The 21,117-nt window shown below is 35.9% G+C and overlaps 1 protein-coding gene and 1 pseudogene across 5 annotated transcripts in view; one reads left to right on the top strand and one right to left on the bottom strand.

The window, feature by feature from the left end:
* Window positions 1-21,117, top strand: part of BRD10 (bromodomain containing 10) — a 123,207-nt gene that overhangs the window by 15,810 nt on the left and 86,280 nt on the right. For 3 of the 5 annotated variants that reach the window (XM_058301830.2, XM_058301828.2, XM_058301829.2), the window contains 2 exons: window positions 12,843-13,043; window positions 15,273-15,539. In XM_058301830.2, the coding sequence (XP_058157813.1) occupies window positions 12,843-13,043; window positions 15,273-15,539 (468 nt within the window). The remainder of the gene's footprint in view (window positions 1-12,842; window positions 13,044-15,272; window positions 15,540-21,117) is intronic. The other 2 variants (XM_058301831.2, XM_058301832.2) reach the window with 1 other exon arrangement.
* Window positions 16,978-17,502, bottom strand: LOC101429461 (ras-related protein Rap-1A pseudogene; annotated as a pseudogene).

Below are 21,117 nucleotides of genomic sequence, written 5' to 3'. Positions count from 1 at the left end.
TTGGTATGTTGTATTTTTCTTTTCATTCATCTCAAGATAGTTCCTAATTTCCTTTGTGATTTCTTCTTAAACTAATTGGTTGTTTTATAGTACATTGTTTCATTTCCACATATTTGTGCATTTTCCATTTATCCCTCTGTTACTGATTTGTAGCTTCGTCCCATTGTTAGAGAAGATACATTATATGACTTCAATATTTTTTGTTTTATTGAGACTTCTTTGTGAACTAAGATATGGTCTATCCTGGAGAATGATCCATGTGCACTGGAAAGAAATGTGTACTCTGCTGCTATTGAATGAAGTGTTGTTCTATATGTGTCTGTTAGGTCTAGTTGGTTTATAGTATCATTCAAGTCTTGTATTTCCTTATTCATCTTCTGTCTAGATGTTCTATCCATTGAAAGTGGTTTATCAAAGTTTCCTACTATTTATATGGAACTGTCAATTTCTCCCTTCAAATTTGTCAGTATTTGTTTCATATGTTTTGGGTCGCTGCTAGTACTGTTAGGTGTATATATGTTATAATTGTTCCATCTTCTTGTTGAATTGTCCCCTTTATCAGTTTATAATGACTATCTTTTTCCCGCCTAATAGTTTTTGACTTACAGTCTGTTTTATCTGGTATTAGTGTCGCTATCCCAGCTCTCTTTTGGCTATTACTTGCATGGTATATTTTTTTTCCATCCTTTCACTTCCAACCTACCTGTATCTTTGAATTTAGGGTGAGTTTCTTGTAGGCAGCATATAATTGGTTCATGCTTTTTTATCCATTTTGCCAATCTCTGCCATTTGAATGGAGATTTTAATCCATTTACATTTAAAGTCACTACTGATAATACAGGACTTCCTTCTACCACTTTGCTTTTTAGTTTTTGTAAACCTTATATTTTTTTGTCCCTCAATTCTTCTGTCAATGCCTACTTTAATTTTTTTGTATTGTACCTAATTGAGGATCTTCTCATTTCTTTCTGGATATATTTTTCATGTATTTTCCTTATTGTTAACATGGTGTGAAGTTTTAACATTCTAACTATGTAACAATCATATTATTTGATTTGATACCAATTCGACTCTAATAGCATACACATATGCTGTTTCTATACCCTTTTGTCCCCCTACCTTTTATTGTACTTATTACAAATTATGTCTTTGTTCATTTTATGTACAAAACCATAGATTTATTGATACTTTCTTTGCATTTGCATTTTAGTACCTCTAGGAAGTAAGTGGAATTACATATCAAAGAAATACAATACAATTTATAAGTAATGCATTTATAATTACCTACATGGTTACCTTTACCTGAAGTCTTTATTTCTTTTTTTTTTTTTTTTTTTTTTTTTTTTTTTTTTTTTTTTTTTTTTTTTTTTATTAAATATCCTTATTTTTTTTTTTTTTTTTTTTTTTTTTTAAGATTTATTTATTTATTTAACTTCCCCCCCTCCCCTGGTTGTCTGTTCTTGGTGTCTATTTGCTGCGTCTTGTTTCTTTGTCCGCTTCTGTTGTCGTCAGCAGCACGGGAAGTGTGGGCGGCGCCATTCCTGGGCAGGCTGCTCTTTCTTTTCACGCTGGGCGGCTTTCCTCATGGGCACACTCCTTGCGCGTGGGGCTCCCCCACGTGGGGGACACCCTTGCGTGGCACGGCACTCCTTGCGCGCATCAGCACTGCGCATGGCCAGCTCCACACGGGTCAAGGAGGCCCGGGGTTTGAACCGCGGACCTCCCATATGGTAGACGGACGCCCTAACCACTGGGCCAAAGTCCGTTTCCCTCTTTATTTCTTTATGCTGCTTTGAACCACAGTCTAGTGTCCTTTCCTTTCATTCTGAAGAACTCGCTTTAGCATTGCTTGTAGGGCAGGTCTAGTGCTGATGAACTCACTCAGCTTTTGTTTATCTGGGAATATCTTGGTCTCTCCCTTATTTTTCAAAGAAAGTCTCACTGGATATAAAATTCTTGGTTGACATTTATTTCCCACTGCCGCCTTCCCTTCATGGTTTCTGTTCAGAAACCTGTACTTAATCTAATTGGGACTCCCTTGTAAATGACATGTTGCATTTCTCTTCCAGCTTTTAGAACTTTCTCCTCCTTTGCATTTGACAATTTGATTAGTATATGATGGGTTTATCTTATTTGGTGTTCTCTGGGCTTTTTGGATGTGCAGATTGACATATTTTGCAAGGTTTGGAAAAATTCCTGTTGTTATTTCTTTGAATAGTCCTTCTTCCCCTTTCTTCTCCTTTTTGGATTCCAATAGTATATATATATTTGTGTGCTTGATGGTGTCCCAATGGTCTCTTAGGCTATTTTCACTTTTATAATACACTTTTTTTTTCTGTTCCTCAGTCTAACTGATTTCAATGATCTTGTCTTCAAGTTTGTGGATTCTTTTTCTGCCAGCTCCAATTTGTTGTTGAAACCCTCTTGGGAAGTTTTCTTTTCAGTTATTGTGGTCTTAACTCCAGTGGTTCAGTTTGATTCCTTTTTAAAATTTCTGTCTAAAGAGAGTCTCATATTGTTCATTGTTTTCCTAATCCCTGTTAGTTCTTTCTCTTTATTTTCCTTTGTTTCCTGGAGCATATTGATGATCTTTTAAAAAAATTCTTAGTCTGGTATGTCCATAGAGTGATGTTCTTTGTTCATGTTTTCTGTGTTTTTATCCTCTTCCTTTGGTTGGGACATTGTTTCCTGTTTTTTGTTTGTATTGTAATGTTTTGTTCATACTATATGTTTTAATATTTTAAAATGTTAACTCTTGGATTTATTTCCTGCAATGTTTGTGACTGAGTTTGTAACTAGCTAGGTATATGACAGATTTTCTTGAGCATCAGCCCTCCTGTCAGGAAGGTGTGCCCAAAGAGAATGCAAAATGGCAGTTTCCTCCCTGTCTTTTCTAGGGCCTTTGTTTTGACTTCAGCTTGTAATGGCTTGTGGCATTAGGAGCTCCCCTTTTGTAGGGGTTTGAATGCTCCTGCTACTTTCCAGGAGACAGAACTTCTTCCTTTCTTGGGTGTTCCACTGCCAGACCTAAAGCGGGTAGCTCTTTGTCCTAGGCTTTCCACCTCAGTTCTTACACTGCTTTTATTGTCTCAAGTTGCTCTAGCTTGGATGGCAGATTCTGGGAGGGTACCTGGCTGGAGAGGAGTTTCCCAAGTCAGTCTTTCCCAGTAGGAAAATAAGGCTAGGAACCCACATACGGAGCCCTGGCCAGGTCCAAACTGCCGTAGAGAAGGAATTGGAGAGAGTCAAGCAAAGGAACCAGGAGCTTCTTCTATGCTCACCATAGGTGTACTCTCTTGACCTGCAAAGCAAATGTGGTCCTTCAGCATACCTGCTGCCTTTGTCCAGGGCAGGTTTAAACAGTGGCTGCCCTCAGAGCTGGGACTCCAGTGATCCAAAGTAGTTTATTAAAAGCTGTGATCAGTGATCAGCCCATGCCCACTCAAGATCTTAGGGAAGTAGATTTTTATGTCCCTTTCTGGCACTAGGAAGCTGTGCAAGGGGCCAGATCCCACTGCTGCCTGGCTTGAGAATGGGGATGGGTACAGAGAGCACTTTACTGGTATTTACTGTAATTTATTAGTCTCTTCCAGTCTTAACCTGGATGCTGTACAGTGTTGTACAGTGTACTACTGGTCTCCAGAGTTTGGAAATAATTGATTCAGACAGTTTCTGCCCCCCCCCTTTTTTTTCTCTTTAATTTCTCTTCCCTTCTCCCCCTTGCGTTGTCTACTCTCTGTGTCCATTTGCTGTGTGTTCTTCTGTGTCCACTTGCATTCTTGTCAGCAGCACTGGAAATCTGTGTCTCTCTTTGTTGTGTTATCTTGCTGCGTCAGCTCTCTCTCTGCATGGCGCCACTCCTGGGCAGCCTGCGCTTTTTTCGTCTGGGGCAGCTCTCCTTATGGGGCACACTCATTGTGCATTAAGTTTTCCTATGTGGGGGACACCCCTGCGTGGCCGGCACTCCTTGTGTACATTAGCACTGTACGTGGGCAGCTCACTACACGGGTCAGGAGGCCCTGGGTTTGAACCCCGGACCTCCCATGTGGTAGATGGATGCTCTATCAGTTGAGCCAATTCTGCTTCCAGTTCCTGCCTTTTAAATAACTTTTCTGGTGGAGGGACTGATTTCTTGGAGCTTCCTACTCCACCATCTTCCCACAGTCCTCATCCATTAATCCTTTCAGTGGAAGGAAGATATTCCATGTTGTGGCTGTATATTACTTTATTTAACCTATTATCAAGGGATATTAAAGAATACACTTGAAGTATGTGTGTGTTTTATTTCTCCCAGTTGTGTAATTGTGTCTGTAGCATATATTCCTTGAAGCACGATGGGTCAGAGGGTATATGCATCTTTTTTAAAGTAGTTTTATTGACATATATTCACATACCATATAATTTATCCAAAATGTACAATCAGTAGCTTTTAATTTAATGACCATGTTGTGCATTCATCACTACAGAAAATTTTAGAACAATTTCATTACTCCAAAAAGAAAAACTCCACATCCCTTAGCAGTCACCTTTCAATCCCTCAAACCTTCCCCAGCCCTTCATAACCACTAATCTAATTCCATCTTTTAAATTTATTTGTATTTACATTTTATATAAATGGAATCATACAATATGTAGTACTTTGTGTCTTATTTCTTTCACTTAGGATAATGTTTTTTTTTTTTTCCTGACTATTAACATCTTGTAACATTAACATACATTCGGTCAGTTTCAAAGAAAAATATGAATTACCCGTATTCATATTTTACATGAGATTTTACTATGCTACAATGTCCAATGTTACATTTTTAGCTTTCCATCTAGTAATATACATGACCTAAGACTTTCCCTTTTAACCACTGCCATCTGCAAATAGGAGCACTGCTACTTACTATGCTGTGCTTTCACCTTTTCTGTTTATTCCCAAAGATTAACAAATAACCTTTTTACCAGTTCCGCACAGGGTAATCCTCAGCTTTCTGTTCTCTAGCCTTATTCTATTTCTGATGATCAGTATTCTAGTTATTAACTTCATGACTTTACAGAAAATATTTAGTTCATAATAGCACAATCATACAGAATTTATCCTTTTGTGTCTGGCTTGCTTTACTCAACCTAATGTCCTCCAGGCTTATTTATGTTGTCATATGCTTTACAACTTCATTTCTTCTTAAAGCTGCATAATATTCCATTGTGTGTATGCACCACAGTTTGTTTATCCACTCATCGGTTGATAGACACCTGGGTTCTTTCCATCTTTTGGCAATTGTGAATAATGCTGCTATGAACATCAGTGTGCAGAAGTCTGTCTGTGTCACTGCTCTCTGTTCTTCTGGGTATATACCTAGTGGTGGTATTGCTGGGTCATGTGGCAAATCTATATAGGCATCTTCTTTAGGAACTGCCAAACAGTCCTCCAAAGTGGCTATACTGCTCACATTCCCACCAACAGTGAATAAGTTTTCTTATCTCTTCACTTCCTCTACAACACTTCTAGTTTTCTCTTTTTAGTAGTGGCCATTCTAAAAGATGTGAAATGATATCTCACTCTAGCTTTGATTTGCGTTTCTTTAGTAGCCAGGCTGTTGAACAGTTTTTCATGTGTTTTTCGCCATTTGTATTTCTTCTTTGGACAAATGTCTATTCAAGTCTTTTGCCCATTTTTTCCCCTTTTCTTTTTTAAATTTAATTTAATTTTTTAATTATCTTTTTTAAAAGTTAATGGATTACATAAAACGTTACATTAAAAAACATGCTTTTGCCCATTTTTTAATCAGATAGTTTTGTCTTTTTATTGTTGAGTTGTATGATCTCCTTGTATGTCAAGGATATTAAACCCTTATCAGATACGTGATTTCCAAATATTTTCTCCCATTGAGCTGGCTGCCTTTTCACCCTTTTGACAAAGTCCTGTAAGGTGCAAAAGTGTTTTAATTTTGAGGAGGTCCCATTTATCTCTTTTTGTCTTTTGTTGCTCATGCATTGATGTAAGATCCAAAAAACCACCACCAACCACAAGATCTTTAAGATGTTTTCCTACCTTTTCTTTTAGTAGTTTTATGGTCCTTTTATATTAATATTTAGGTCTTTGATCCACTTTGAGTTGATTCTTGTACAGGGAGTAAGATGGGGACCCTCTTTCATTGTATTGGTTATGGATATTCAGTTCTCCCAGCAACAATTGTTGAAGAGACTCTTTTTTTCCCCCAGAAACGTGGCCGTGGTATGTTTGTCAAAAACCCGTTTGATGGTAGAGGTGTGGGTTTATTTCTGGACTCTAGGTTCTATTCCAGTGATTGAAGTGTCTGTGTGCCAATACTATGCTGTTTTAACCACTGTAACTTTGTAATGTTTCAAGGTCAGGCAGTGAATGTCCTCCCACATTGCTCTTTCTTTTTCAGAATGTTTTTGGCTACTTGGGTGCACTTTCCCTTCCAAATAAATTTGGTACTTGCCTTTTCTATTTCTGTGAAGTATGCTGTTGGAATTTTGATTGGTATTGCATTGAATTTATAAATCACTTTTGGTAGGATTGGCATCTTCGCGATGTTTAGTCTTCAAATCCATGAACACGGAATATTGTTCCATTTATTTAGGTCTTTGATTCCTTTAAGCATTGCTTTGTAGTTTTCTGCATATAGGTCCTGTACTTCTGTGGTTAAATTGATTCCTAGGTATTTGAGTCTGCTTGTTACTGTTGTAAATGGGAAATTTCCCCTGATTTCCTCCTTAGATTGTTCAGTGTACAGAAACATCATTGATTTTTGTGTGTTGATCTTGTATCCTACAACTTGGCTGAACCTGGTTATTAGCTCAAGTAGCTTTGTTGTAGACTTTTGAAAATTTTGTAAATAGGATCATGTCATCCTTGTATAGGGAGAGTTTTTATTTCTTTGTTTCCTATTTGGAAGCCTTTATTTTTTTTTCTTGTCAAATTGCTCTAGGTAGAACTTCTAGCACAATATTGAATAACAGTGGTGACAATGGGCATCCTTGTCTTGTTCCTGATCTTAAAGGGAAAACTTTCAATCTTTCCCCATTGAGTACGATGCTGGCTTGGGTTTTTCATATATGCCCTTTATCATATTGAGAAATTTCCCTTCTATTCTTCTCTTTTGAAATGTTTTTATCAGGAAAGGATGCTAGATTTTGTTGGACTTTTCTGCATTGATTGAGATGATCCTGTGGTTTTTTCCCTTCAATTTGTTAATGTGGTATACTACATTGATTGATTTTCTTATATTGAACCACCCTTGCATACCAGGAATAAATCCCGCTTGGTCATAGTGTATAAATCTTTTGATATGCTGTTGGATTATATTTGCAAGTATTTTGTTGAGAATTCTTGCATCTATGTTCATTAGAGAGATTGGTCTTTAATTTTCTTTTCTTGTAGTATCTTTTTCTGGTTTTGGTATTGTGGTGATGTTGGCTTCATAAAATGTGTTGAGTGGTTTCCCATTTTCAATTTTTTTGAAGAGTTTAAACTGAATTGGTTTTAATTCTTGACATGCTCGATAGAAGTCACCTGTGAAGCCATCTGGTCCTCGACTTTCCTTTGTTGGGAGATTTTGATGACTGATTCAGTCTCTTTAAATGTAATTGGTTTGTTGAGTTTTTATATTTCTTATAAAGTCATTATAGGTTGTTTGATTGTTTCTAGGAGTTTTTCCATTTCATCTACTTTGTCTAGATTGTTGGCATACAGTTTCTAATAGTATCCTCTTACTGTTCTTATTTTGGTGGGGTCAGTCATAACTTCTCCCCTTTCATTCCTGATTTTATTTACTTCTTAACTTTTTTTTTGTTAGTCTAGCTAAGGGCTTATCAATTTGTTGATCTCAAAGAACCATCTTTTGTTTTTTTAATTTTCTCTGTTTGTGTTGTTGTTGTTAATTCTGCTCTAATCTTTATTATTTCTTTCCTTCTGCGTGCTTTGGGATTGGTTTGCTGATCTTTTTCTAGTTTCTCCAGTAGTTCAGTTAGATCTTTGATTTTGGCTCTTTATTCTTTTTTAATACAGGCATTTAGGGCTATAAATTTCCCTCTTGGTTCTGCCTTCACTGTAACCCATAAGTTTTGATAATTTTCTCATTTTTATTTGTCTCAGTATAGATACTACTTTCATTTACAATTTCTTCTTTGACCCACCAATTGTTTAGGAGTGTGTTGTTTAGCCTCCACACATTTGTGAGTTTTGCCATTTCCTGTCTATTATTGATTTCCAGTTTCATTCCGTTATTATCTGAGAAGGTGTTTTGTATAATCTCAGTCTTTTTATATTTATTGAAATGTGCCTTGTGACCCAACATGTGGTCTGTCCAGGATAAAGATCCATGAGCACTTGAGAAGAATGTATAACCTGCTGATTTTGGATGCAATGTTCTGTATTTGTCTGTTAGGTCTAGCTCATTTTTCATATTCAAGTTTTCTGTTTCCTTGTTGATCTTCTGTCTAGTAGTTCTATCTAATGATGTGAGTGGTGTGTTGAAGTCTCCAGTGATTATTGTAGAGATGTCTATTTCTCCAGTTTTGCCAGTTTGCCTCATGTATTTTGGGGTACCCTGTTTAGGTGCATAGATATTTATGACTGTTATTTCTTCTTGGTGGATTGTCCCTTTTATTTATATAATGGCCTTCTATATCTCTTTTAACTTTTTTGCATTTAAAGTCTGTTTTACCTGATGTTAGTATAGCTACCCTGCTCTTTTTTGGTTACTATTTGTATGAAGTATCTTTTTCTAACCTTTTACTTTCAGTGAGTTTGTATTCCTGGGTCTAAGGTGAGTCTTTTGTAGGCAGCATATGGATGGCTTATGCTTTTTTTATCCATACTTTCAGTCTGTATCTTTTGATTTAGGGAGTTTCATCCTTTGACATTCAGTGATATTACTGTAAACACATTATTTGCTTCCACCATTTTATTCTTTAGTTATCATATATCATATCTTTTTTTTTTCCCTGTTTCCTTTTTCAGTTATCCTTTCTGCAAGTCTTCCCTTCTGATCTGTCCTCCTATCCTCTCTCTCCTGTCCTTTTCTTTCAGGTTGTACAGCTCCCTTTAATACTTCCTGCAAAGGCAGATTTCTTTTGTGAAAACTCTCTTAGTTTCCATTCATTTGTGACAATTTTAAATTCACATTTATGTTTGAAGGGCAATTGCTGGATAAAGAATTCTTTGCTGGCAATTTTTCTTTTTCAGTATCCTAATTATTATCATACCACTGTCCTCTTGTCTCCATGGTTTCTGATGAGAAATTTTTACTGAGTCATACTGGGCATCCTTTGTATGTGATGGTTTGCTTCTCCCTTGCTGCTCTTAGAATTTTCTCTTTATCTTTGATGTTTGACATTCTGAGTAGTATGTTTCTTAGGGTAGGTCTATTTGGATTTATCTAATTTGGATATGCTATACTTCTTAGGCATGTAAATTCATTCTTTCATGAGAGTTTAGGAATTTTCAGCCTTTATTTTCTCAAATACGCTTTCTGTCCCTTTTCCCTTCTCTTCTTCTAGAACTCCTTTGACAGAAATGTTGTTGTGCTTATTATCATTATCTCTGAGCCTCTGCTCAGTTTTCTCCATTCTTTTTTCTCTTTGTTCTCTCTTCAATTTCAGCTGTTGTGTTTTCTGCACCACTTATTCTTTCTTCTGTCATTACGAGTCTGCTGTTGTATGCCTCTGATATGCTTTTATTCTCACCTGTTTTATCTTTCATTCCCATCTGCTGTTATTTTTTTATTTAGGTTTATTTAGGTTTTATTTAGGTTTTCTTCTTTGTGCTCACTGAGTGTCTTCTTGATGTCCTTTATCTCTTAAGTCATATTGTCTTTCAAGTCATTAATTGATTTTGGAAATTCTTATGAACCTCATTGATTAGTTATCTCAAATCCAGTGTTTCATCTAGTGTTTTGATACATTCCTTTGCTTGGGGCTTTTCTTCCATTTTCTTAGTATGGCTTGTAATTTTTGCTGATGTCTAGTGGGCATCTGATTATGATTGTGAGTTTACTCTGATTCTCAATTTCTGTCTCTTTTGTAGGGATTTAGTGGTCGTAGGCTATGCGTTACTGCTTTTCTTTGATTCTTGGTTCAATCTGTTGTAGGTCTTTAGGATTTTCCCTGCTGTTTGCTCAAATCTGGGCCATGGACCCAGTAATGAGTTGTAAAGCTATTTCCAAGGACTTTGGAGAGAGAGGCTGTAAAGACTGGAAAAAGCTTCTCTCACTTATTTACTTTTAGTTTTCTCATATGCACTTCCTTGATCCACCATCAGATGGCTCTTTGGCAGCCCTCAGTTCAAAACCTGGTTGAAGTATGTTCACTGCAACAGTGTGACAGATGATCCTGTCTTGAGGCTATTCAGATCCTGGCCATTCAGACTTTCTCAGCAGCTCTTCTCTAGCCTTTACTGGTAGCCCCCTTTCTTTTCATGGGTAGAAATAATTCCGTTTCCCTCTTTGTTCTCAACAACCAGTCCTGGTGAGTAGGGGGGGTGATTGAAAGGGTCAGCTCTCTTTATTCCTATATAAGCTCTCAAGGCTAAACAATGGCATGGCTCCACCTGGCCTAGAAATTCTCCTGGGACACAGCAGACCAAATTTGTTGGCCAAAAGCTGATCCAGCCTTAGGTTGTGTCCTTTCTCCAGTTGCTTGGGGAGGTGAATCCTTGCACCTCCTCTGTCTGTAGCTGCAGGCCTGAGGCCAGAGAATTCAAAATTGTCTGCTTATGTGTTGGGGGAAGGGTCCCTCTCTATTCTGGGTGTTGCCCAGCCTTCCCCTGGTATTCTAAATCATAGAACATTTTTTTCCAGGCATTTCTGCCTGTCCTCTAGCTATTTTTCTGGGAGAGAAGAGAGTTCCTTGTCTCACTAATCCACCATCCTTATGGAAGTCTGAGTATGTGCATCTTAAATATTAATGATCATTACTAAATTGGCTTCCAGAAAGGCTGTGTACATACCTACTAATATTTATTTAGAATTATTCTTTTCCTATACCCTTTCCAACATTCATTAATACTAGCCTTAATATTTAAGTGGTGATATGAGTGAAATAGCGTAGTTTTCTTTTTTATATTTTATTATGACTGATAGCTATCAGATCTTATAAATTTTTATTTCTGATGTATAAATTGATCTTTGCTGTTAGAAAATACTCTTTTAAAAAAGCAGTTTATAACCTCATCTTGTCTACATCTAAGACTGATGTTAAATAGGAAAATGCTCACAATCTGTGATTTGTTTACTTAAAAATATAGCCATGTTACTCAATATAGTCTTCAGCTCTCCATATTTGGAGTCCTTATCCTAAGCACCATACATATGGTGTGATTTCTGAGATATCATAATTTTTAATATATTATGCATTAATTTTTTCTTCCATTAGTACTTATGAGGATGTAATTCAAATTATAGTACCAGGGCTAGTTAGTTCACCTGGTAAAAACTCTATACTAAAATGAATCCAAGTATGCACAGTCAGTATCTGTGTTTGCCAGTCAGTTCTATTCATTGCACCCATATTTCTTGGTCTCACACCAGTTAGCAGATACATGCTATTGGGCACTAAAGGATCATATCTTGAAATCAGTATTAGCCCAAATTCTTCAGTATTACTGCAAAAACAGTTTAAAGTTCATGCCTTACCTAAAGTGATATGGTAATGGTGTTACCTCCTTATACAAAAGAAAACACGTAATAGTGCCAAAGTTCAGAACTGTGCTTCATACTATTCATGGAGTGTATATGTCCTTGCAGGCAAGATTATTAAGAAGTATTCTAACTGGAGCAATAAACTACTGTGGACATAGTCTAAAATAGACAGGATATTAATTGTATTTCGTGCCATAAAGATTTATTTTTTGGTGAGCCTTTAGCCTATTTTGTATTAAAGTCCATAGAAAAGCAGGGCTAGAATCTACTATTAATTAATATTGATTCTTTTCCAGTACTTTGAATGCTTACTTGTTTGAGCATTAACTTGATTTTGCCGCTGTAGGAATAAAACGTGTACAAAACCCTCAGAAACTTTGGTATATTTTACAGAGGTAGAAGAGCACATATTTCCTGAGTTCCTTTAACAGTTAACACTCATAAAGATACATATTCTGAGGTCAGTTTTTAGTTTAGCCTTAACAATTTTATAAGATTAAGGTAATTTTTCTTTTCCAATTAAGTGGTTTTAATAAATTGTTTCAAATTTATTAAGAGGATTTTTGGGCTTATTGAGCAAACTTCTAAGAAATGATTTTTCATCATTATCTTTAAGCTTTAGTCTACTGTATATCAATAAAGACATCATAAAGTAGGGAGACATTTGTGGTGAGGTAGAAGAGGAAATCTAGACTCTTAGTTTTTATATAGTTTAGTTAGAAGATTCCAAATTCTCAACATAAAATTTTATATTGTAATACTTCATTTGTTCATACTTTCTTCAAAGTATTTAGGTATCATTGTAAATTTTCTCCCCCAAAATGTTTTTGTTTTATTGTATTTCTTCAATAGGTAGTATGAAATATAAGCAAAGGTGAAAAGATGTTAAATCTAATTTTGTAAACAATAATTTTTTACATGAAAAAGTAGTGCTTTAGTCCTTAATATTAATCCTTCAGTTCTGCATTGAGTTTAAATGTAGGGAAGAGCCTGTCATGCACAGTGATTTTATGACAAAGAGCAATTAGAAATTGTGTAGGGAGGATAAAAATTTGGAGCAGTGCTAAGTAAGTTTAAACTAAGTACTTTTAATGTAGTTAGCAAAAGGAATTCTTCTTAAGATGCTGGTTAAGGGCGTTTATTGTTTATCCAGAAGATTTGACCTTGTGAATTGACTTATTCTTCTCCAAGGCACTTGAGAGAAAAGACAACGATAGCTGTTACATCTAGAGGCTATTATGGATTGGAGGATGAGAAGGGAACTGCATGTACTTCAACAAGGCGTCGGTCAACACCCCGAAGTTTGGCAGGCTTGACAAGTGGAGTTTTTGAATCTGTAATGGTTCAAGTTTTGAGACAGGAAGAACAGCTGAGAGCAAAAGAAGAAAAAAGGTAAATTTAAAAAATAAATATATATAAGTTTCATGATGTTAAATTTCCAGGAATTTTTTTTAAAGAGTAGATATGTAACTTTTGTAAGCCCATATCAAATTTCCAGGTCCATTTTAATAGTGTTCCAAAATGCATTGTCACCAAAGTATGAATTTTTAATAAAGTATCCTATGAAACTTATTTTAAAATACAGTTTTAAATTTAAAAAACAAATTAAAGTTATAAAAATAATTTTTATAAAAGAATGCTTTCTAGATTTCTAGAGGTATTCTCAAGTGAACAATAAATTTTAAATTTGAGAAATTTTATATAGATTCGTACATCTTTAGAATAGAATCACGCACTTACAAAATTAGGAGAAATTTCAGAGTTTATGAAGTTCAAACATGACATATAGGTTTCACCTCTTCCAGTTCTTCCATTTATTAATTTCTGGGATAACTGTTTATTCAGAAAAGAGTCTTGTGCTTAACTAGTCATACCTTCTAGGGTTTGGGAGCTTAGAATGATGGCACTTACACAGCATATTTTATCTTACAAATAAGGGAACAAGGGCCTAGAGAGTATACATGATTTCTGAAGTTCCTGTTCTGGCAGAACAATGACTGGTGATTTTTATACCAAATCAAATCTCAGACCATGTTAGGAGTGATTTTTGATGTAATAGAGAAAGGCTTATGCCACTCAAAGGCAATTTATGATATTTTGCTATTCTTCTTATGGTAATAAATGTGATTTCTTTTTATGTTTGTAGGGTTAAAATTCAACCTTAAGGGGAGTGGATGTGGCTCAAGTGGTTGAATGCCTGCTTCCCACATGGGAGGTCCTGGGTTTGGTTCCTAGTGCCTCCTAAAAACAAAACAAAACAAAAAAAACAACAAGCAAAAAATGAAAAAACCAACTCAGGAGAGCTTATGTGGCTCAGTGGTTGAGCACTGGCTTCTCACATATGAGGTCCCGGGTTCAATCCCCAGCCCTGGTACCTCAAAAAAAAAAAAAAACCTACATCATCATAACTTTTATAGCAGTGATTAATTGAGAGCTGATTATGAAAGAATTTTTTTATTTTTACAGACCTTATATAGTTTGTTCCAGGAAAGGGAGGTTTATGGAAAGGGATAAAGATAAACCTGAACGTAGTCTGCAGTAAATTTGAATAGAGAAAAATTGGAGAAAAGAAAGATTGTAGAAGAGAGGGATGTAGTACTCTAGATCTCTGCTGCTGGTCACCTAGAAATAAGGAGACGTGACATTGTTCTGAACAATCAACAGTGTTTAATACCTTCTTTGATTTAGTGAGAACAAAGTAAGAGACAAAGAGTCAGAAGTAGTTGTAAGAACAGAAATAGTAAAAAGAAAAATGGTTAACCTTTTTTTAGCATGAGTATTTTCCAGCTTTAGTGTAACATTTATCCTGAAGTACAGAGAAATTAAACAACTTGTCCAAGGTTAGGCAGTTTTTGAGGACCCAGGCAATCTGGTCTAACACTTGTGCTTCTAATCAATATGTCATCCTTGTGACTTGTGAAATACCGGAAACAGCAAAGAAAATACAAAAGCTTGAAAGTGTGAGTTCAGGGTAGGGAAAGAGCTCTGAGCTCTGGTTTTTGATAAGTTGTTGAAGTGAGGGAAACATTTAACCATCCATCTAGTGGGAATGGCCAGTAGGAAACTAAAAATATAAATGAATCTTTTTCTCTTCTCTAATTCTACATGTATTTATTTTGTGCTTGGGCTTTACATCAAATAAACATGGGTGAATAAGACACGAGGGAAAAATCCTCCATGACTTGGTAACTGTGATAATTCAATGGAGTGATATAAATTAACCTATCTCTTTGGGTATGGTGTTAATTTTTTCTTTTTAAATTAAAAATATTTTAAGCATTAAGCAAAGAATAGATAAAATTATAACAAATTCTTTGTACCCACAACCCAGCCACTTTTTACTAAATTAAACCTTATAGGTACAATAAAAATTCTCTATCCTTTCCTTTATCTTTAGAAGAAACTATTATCCTGATTTTTGTTGTAATCATTCCTGTGCCTTTATTATTCAATTATGAGAATCCTATATTTTCTGGATACAAGTTCTTTGTCAGGTATATAAGCATTGCAGATATTTTCTTTGTTTTTTTAAGATTTATTTCTCTCCCTTTTCTCCCCCTTCACCATCTGCTCTATTGTGTCCATTCGCTGTGTGTTCTTCTGTGTCCGCTTGCATTCTAGGCAGCACTGGGAATCTGTCTCTTTTCATTGTGTCATCTTGCTGCATCAGCTCTCCATGTGTGTGGCGCCACTCCTCACTGGGCGGGCTGCACTTTTTTCATGCGCAGCAGCTCTCCTTGCAGGGCACAAGCCTTGTACATGGGGCTCCCGTACGCAAGGGACACCCCTGAGTGGCAGGGCACTCCTTGCACACAGCAGCACTGCGCGTGGACCGGCTCACCACACAGGCCAGGAGGCCCTGGGTTCAAACCCTGGACCTCTGATATGGTAGGTGGATGCTCTATCAGTTCAGCCACATCCGCTTCCCTGCAGATATTTTCTTTGTTTCATTTTCTTTACAGTGCTTTTTGAGGAAAGGTAGTTTTTAACTTTGAAGTTCAAGTCATCAGTTTTTTTTCTTTTGTGTTTTGTCCAATTTGTAGCCTGTCTAAGAAGTCTTCATTTACCCAAGGTAATGAAGAGTTTCTTTTATATTTTATTTTTTAAAAATTTCCATGTTTTAGTTTTACCACTTAGGTCTATGATCCATTTGAAGTTAATAAGTGTATGCGATGAAAGGCAAGGGTCAAAGTTCTGTTTTTTTCTATGTGTATAGCCAGTTGTTCCAGCATCATTTGTTAAAAAACTATTTTATCACTTTTGAATACCTTTGTACCTTTGTTGAAAATCAATTGAACATGTATTTGTGAGTCTCTCTGGACCCTATTCTGTTCCACTGATCCTCATATGTATCTTTATATTAATACTCCATTGATTTAATTATCGTAGCTTTATAGTAAGCCTTAAAATTACATAATAATGGATATTCCAAATGTTAATTTCTTCAAAATTGTTTGGCTTTTCTAGGATCTTTATATTTTCATGTAATTTTAAAGTCATACTATAAATTTCCACAGAAAAGCAAAATCTGAGAGAATAAATGATTTGAATTATGTGGAAGTAGTCAATCCCTTTCTATGTAACTCTATCTTTATGATATTGAATCTTCCAATTCGAAGGTGCTATATCTCTCAATTTACTTTTTTTCCATAAAAGCTGTAATTTAATCTGACAGTAAAACACAAGAAGCCTTATTAGAGTTGGTTTAGTATATTATATATTTTACCTAGAAAGCCATAGAAATCAGTTATCCTGTTTTTTTCCTATAAAAGACCATTTTTCCAAAGCATTATGCACAGTTTTAATTAGAACATAATGACAGAATGATATTTCATAGTTTTTTAAAATATAAAATGAAGTCAGTGACTCAAAAAAGTTATTGGCTACAATGGGTTGAGAGGAAATTTCATAATCTGTATCATTAAAGATATAAAGTATAATGGGTCACCTTTTTAGTGCTTGACAGGGAAGAATCATGATAAAAAGGTCAGTATGAAATCATTTGATTATAGTAGCAGTATCTAACATTTGAAATGCATCCATGCTCTTTTATATAATTAGAGTCAAGTATATTTATTTTCACATCTGTTATAACTGCTCTTGCAAAGGAAAAATACTGATGTCTTATTATCTGATAGAAACAAAGCAATTTCTTTCTCCAGGGAACTTGTGAAAACCAGTATAAGATCTAAATTCTTCATATAATATATAAAACAGAAGAAACCTCTTCAGATTTATTTTTCAAAGTCTGGAATGCTCGCATTTTCCAGTTAGGCAACAGTTCTTCAGTCCTGTAATCTGGCTCAGAGCTGCTTTTTATGTGGGTCTAGAGCAGCAGACATGATTTCTTTTCAGGCTTCTTTTCCACTGGTGTTTTTCTATTTATCTGTCTGACCAGATCATAAAATATCTCATTAACATTGATATTTGACTTTGCAGAAGATTCTAAAAAGGCACAGATATACCACTCTTACAAATTCTGATCCTGTTCTTTGCCAACTATTTGCTCATCTTCCAGGTCACATTTATTGCCAATCAGAGTCATTGGAGCATCATCTGTGTTCTCAAACTTTAAAATCTGTTCCCTCATTTCCTGTAAGTCATTAAATATGGAGTGAACTGTAATAGAATATTACTAGTACAAATCCCTCATAGCTGCAAATTGCTCTGTCCCAACTGTATCCAGGATTTCTAGCATACACTGTTGGCAAGCTACTTCAACTTGCTTTCTGTAGAGATCTTCTATCGTTGGATCCTATTTTTCAGCAAAGATTCCCTGAACAAATTGAACCATCAAAGCAGACTTCCCTGTATCTCCTGAACCAAGGACCACTAAGTTGTACTCAGACATGGTGTGGTCTGTTTAAATACTGACAGTACCTGAGGTCCAGTGCCTCCTCTACCTTCTCCTTTTCCTCCTCCCTCCTCTTGGCGGTAGATCCTTCTCTGGTTTTGCGTGGCTCTGCACAACAGCTGTGGTGGCCATGGCCACCTTGGGAGCCAATTTAATTTAAAAAAAAAAAATCTCTCAGCAGTATTTTGTAGTTTTCAATGTGCTTATTTTTCACATTTTTGGTTGAATTTATTCCTACAGAGTTCATGCTTTTTAATGGAACTGTAAATTTTTAAAATTAAATTTACAATTGTTTGTTGCTAATATATATATAAGTACAATTTATTTTAGTATGGTGACTTGTCTGTTTCTTTTCTGAGTTCTGTCAGATTTTGCTTCATGTAGTTTGGAACTCAGATGCATACATATTTATGATTCTTTTTTTGATGGATTGATTCCTTTTTTATTATATTTTTAACATTCAATTTTGTCTCCATGATTGGCTTATCAGCTATACCTCCTCATTTGATTTTTTTAACCCAGTGGTTTCTTTAGGGTTTACAGTAGGTACTTTAACTTGTCATAGTCAACTTTAAATACTATTAGACTATGTCACAGTATAATTCTATTTACCCCTTCTGTCCTTTGTGCTATTAATTGTCATGTTTTATAAATCTTAATACACTGTCATGTGTTTTATGGTTTTTTAAAAGATTTATTTATTATTTATTTTTCTCCCTTTCCCCCACCCCAGTTGTCTGTTCTCTGTGTCTGTTTGCTGCATCATCTTTGTCTGCTTCTGTTGTTGTCAGCAGCATGGGAATCTGTATTTCTTTTTGTTGCATCATCTTGTTGTGTTAGCTCTCCCTGTGTGCGGCGCCATTCCTGGGCAGACTGCACTTTCTTTCACACTGGGTGGCTCTCCTTACAGGGCGCACTCCTTGCGCGTGGGGCTCCCCTACATGGGGACACCCTTGCATGGGCAGGGCACTTCTTGCGTGCATCAACACTGCGCGTGGGCCAGCTCCACATGGGTCAAGGAGGTCCCGGGTTTGAACTGTGGACCTCCCATGTGGTAGACGGACACTGTAACCACTGGGCCAAGTCCGCTTCCCACTGTCATGTGCTTTAAACAGTCATTTATATGTAAAGAAATTTTAAAAGGGGGAAAAGCTTTGTATTTGAACATATGTTTACCCTTTCCAATATCCTTCTTTCCTTTATATTGGTCCATTTTTCTATCTGGAAGTCATTTTTCTACTGCCTGAACAATTTTTAACATTTCTTTTCATGTTGATCTGCCAGTGGTTAATGCTGAACTTTTTTTTTTTCCTAATCAGTAGTTTTTATTTTGCTTCATGTTTTGGAAGGAAGGATACTTTTCTGGATATATAGAATTCTAGTTTGTTTTTTAATCAGCACTGTTTGTTGTGCTATTGTCTTCTACCATGCATAGTTTCTGAAGAGGTCTGCTGTCGTTCTTATTGTTGTTCCTCTCTAGATAATGTGTGTGATTTCTGTTTGCTCTCAAGATTTTCTCTTTATCATTGGTTTTCAGCAATTTGACTGTGATGTGGGATTGTATATGTGTGTATGTGTTCAGCTTGCTAACGGTTCATTTTGCTTCTTTGATCTGTGAATTTTTGTTACTCTCTGTGCTTCATTTCAGATCATTTCAGATTTGATCATCATTTCTTCTTTGATGTCTAGTTCAGTCATTTTTTTCAGATATTGTATTTTTCATCTTTAGAAGTTTCATTTACTTTTTAAAAAATATCTTCATTTCTTTCCTCATTATATTTATAATCTCCTTATGTGCTAGGTCTATCATCTCTGCCATTTCTGGGACTTTATATTAACTGGGTTTTCTTCTGGTTATGTTACATTTTCCTGCTTCTTGGCATGTCCAATATTTTTTTTAATCAGAAATTGAACATTGTGAATATTACCTTGTTAAATGTCTATTTTTTTATTTTCTTCTTTTAAAGAGGATTGGACTTTGTTCTGGCAGAGTTTTGCTTGTGGATCAGTTTAATCCTTTCTAGTCCAGGTTTTAAGTTCTTCTAGGGTTGGTCTGGAATAGCCTTCACTGCAGTTTAGCCCTACTCCAAGACATGACTCTTCTCAGGGCTCCAATGCTAAAATCATGTCCCCATTTTGTCCAAGTTGTTAGCTTACAATATCCTGGTTATTCTTGCCAAACTTGTGGCATTTTACTCTACACATTTACAGGCTTGTACTCAGCAAGGTCTCTAGGGGACCCTTGTGTAGAATTCTGAAGTTCTTTTTCTGTGAAGCTTCCCTCTTCTTTCCAGGTTCTTCATTTTCCCTGAATGCCAATCTCTGTCTCCTTAACTAAACGCTGTTGGACTATGTCTGGGTTCTCCCTCCCTGCACTCACAGACTGAAAATTGCTTTCAGTCAGAAAGTGTGGACAATGTTAGAGATCACTTACTTGTTTTACTGCTTGCAGGGATCACAGTTCTGTACTATTTCTTGTTCAGTGCCTGAAAACATTTGTTTCATATCTTATGTCCCTTTCAGTAGTTTACAGTGGAAGGGTAAATTTGGTCCAGTTATTCCGTTATAACCAATAAAAGAGGTCACTCCATGCATTTTTTAATGTTTTGACTACATGTATATATTTTCATAGATAATATATAGCATTATATTGTATGTCTTTAGCTTTTTATGTAAATAGCAACTTTCTGTTTTCACTCAACATTATGTAGTTGAGATTTATCCATGTTGAACTATTTTGTTCTAATTTATTTTAATTACTATATAGTATTAAATTATGTGAATTACATTAAATTGTATCACAGTTTCTCCATTTACTTGAGGAGATGGACATTTTTGGTTATTAGTGTTTTCTTTGGCAGGCACAGATGCTGCAATAAAAATTATGTGTTTCCTTTAAGGATGGATGGATTCTTATATACATATATACACATACATATATGTGTATCATATGCATAATTGTATGTGATATGTATTATATAATTTGAATGTGTGTATTCATCCTGCTTTTATTTGTTTATTTTTGAAGATTTATTTTATTTGTTTTTCTCCCCTTCCCCATTGTCTGCTCTCTGTGTCCACTCACTGTGTGTTCCTCTGTGTCCACTTGCACCCTTGGCACTAGGAAACTGCGTCTCTTTTTTGTTGCATCGTCTTGCTGCATCAGCTGTCTGTGTGTGTGGCACCACTCCTGGGTGGGCTGCACTTTTTTTCATGCAGGGTGGCTCTCCTTGTAGGGTGCACTCCTTGCATGTGGGGTACCCTCATGCAGGGAAGCCCCTGTGTAGGAAGGCACTCCTTGCGCATGGCAGCTCTGTGTGTGGTCCAGCTCACCACGCACAGGTCAGGAGGCCCTGGGTATCGAACCCTGGACCCTCCCAAATGGAAGGCGGACACTCTATCAGTTGAGCCATGACTGCTTCTCCATCCTGCTTTTAATCATATGGTGATGGATAAGTTCTTTAATGTTTTGGAAAATGTTGCCGTAACTATAGAATTACAATCATGTCCTTTTATTAGAGTTGTTGTGAGGAGGTTTTATACCAGTCAAGTAGTTAACATCATATATTCTTTATAAAATGTTCAATAAATAATAACAATAAAACTTTCTAT

Source organism: Dasypus novemcinctus, chromosome 8 (genome assembly GCF_030445035.2).
Source record: "Dasypus novemcinctus isolate mDasNov1 chromosome 8, mDasNov1.1.hap2, whole genome shotgun sequence".
Lineage (NCBI taxonomy): Eukaryota > Metazoa > Chordata > Mammalia > Cingulata > Dasypodidae > Dasypus > Dasypus novemcinctus.
Note: the sequence above shows the minus strand (reverse complement) of the source record. Positions and strands in the feature narration are given on the sequence as shown.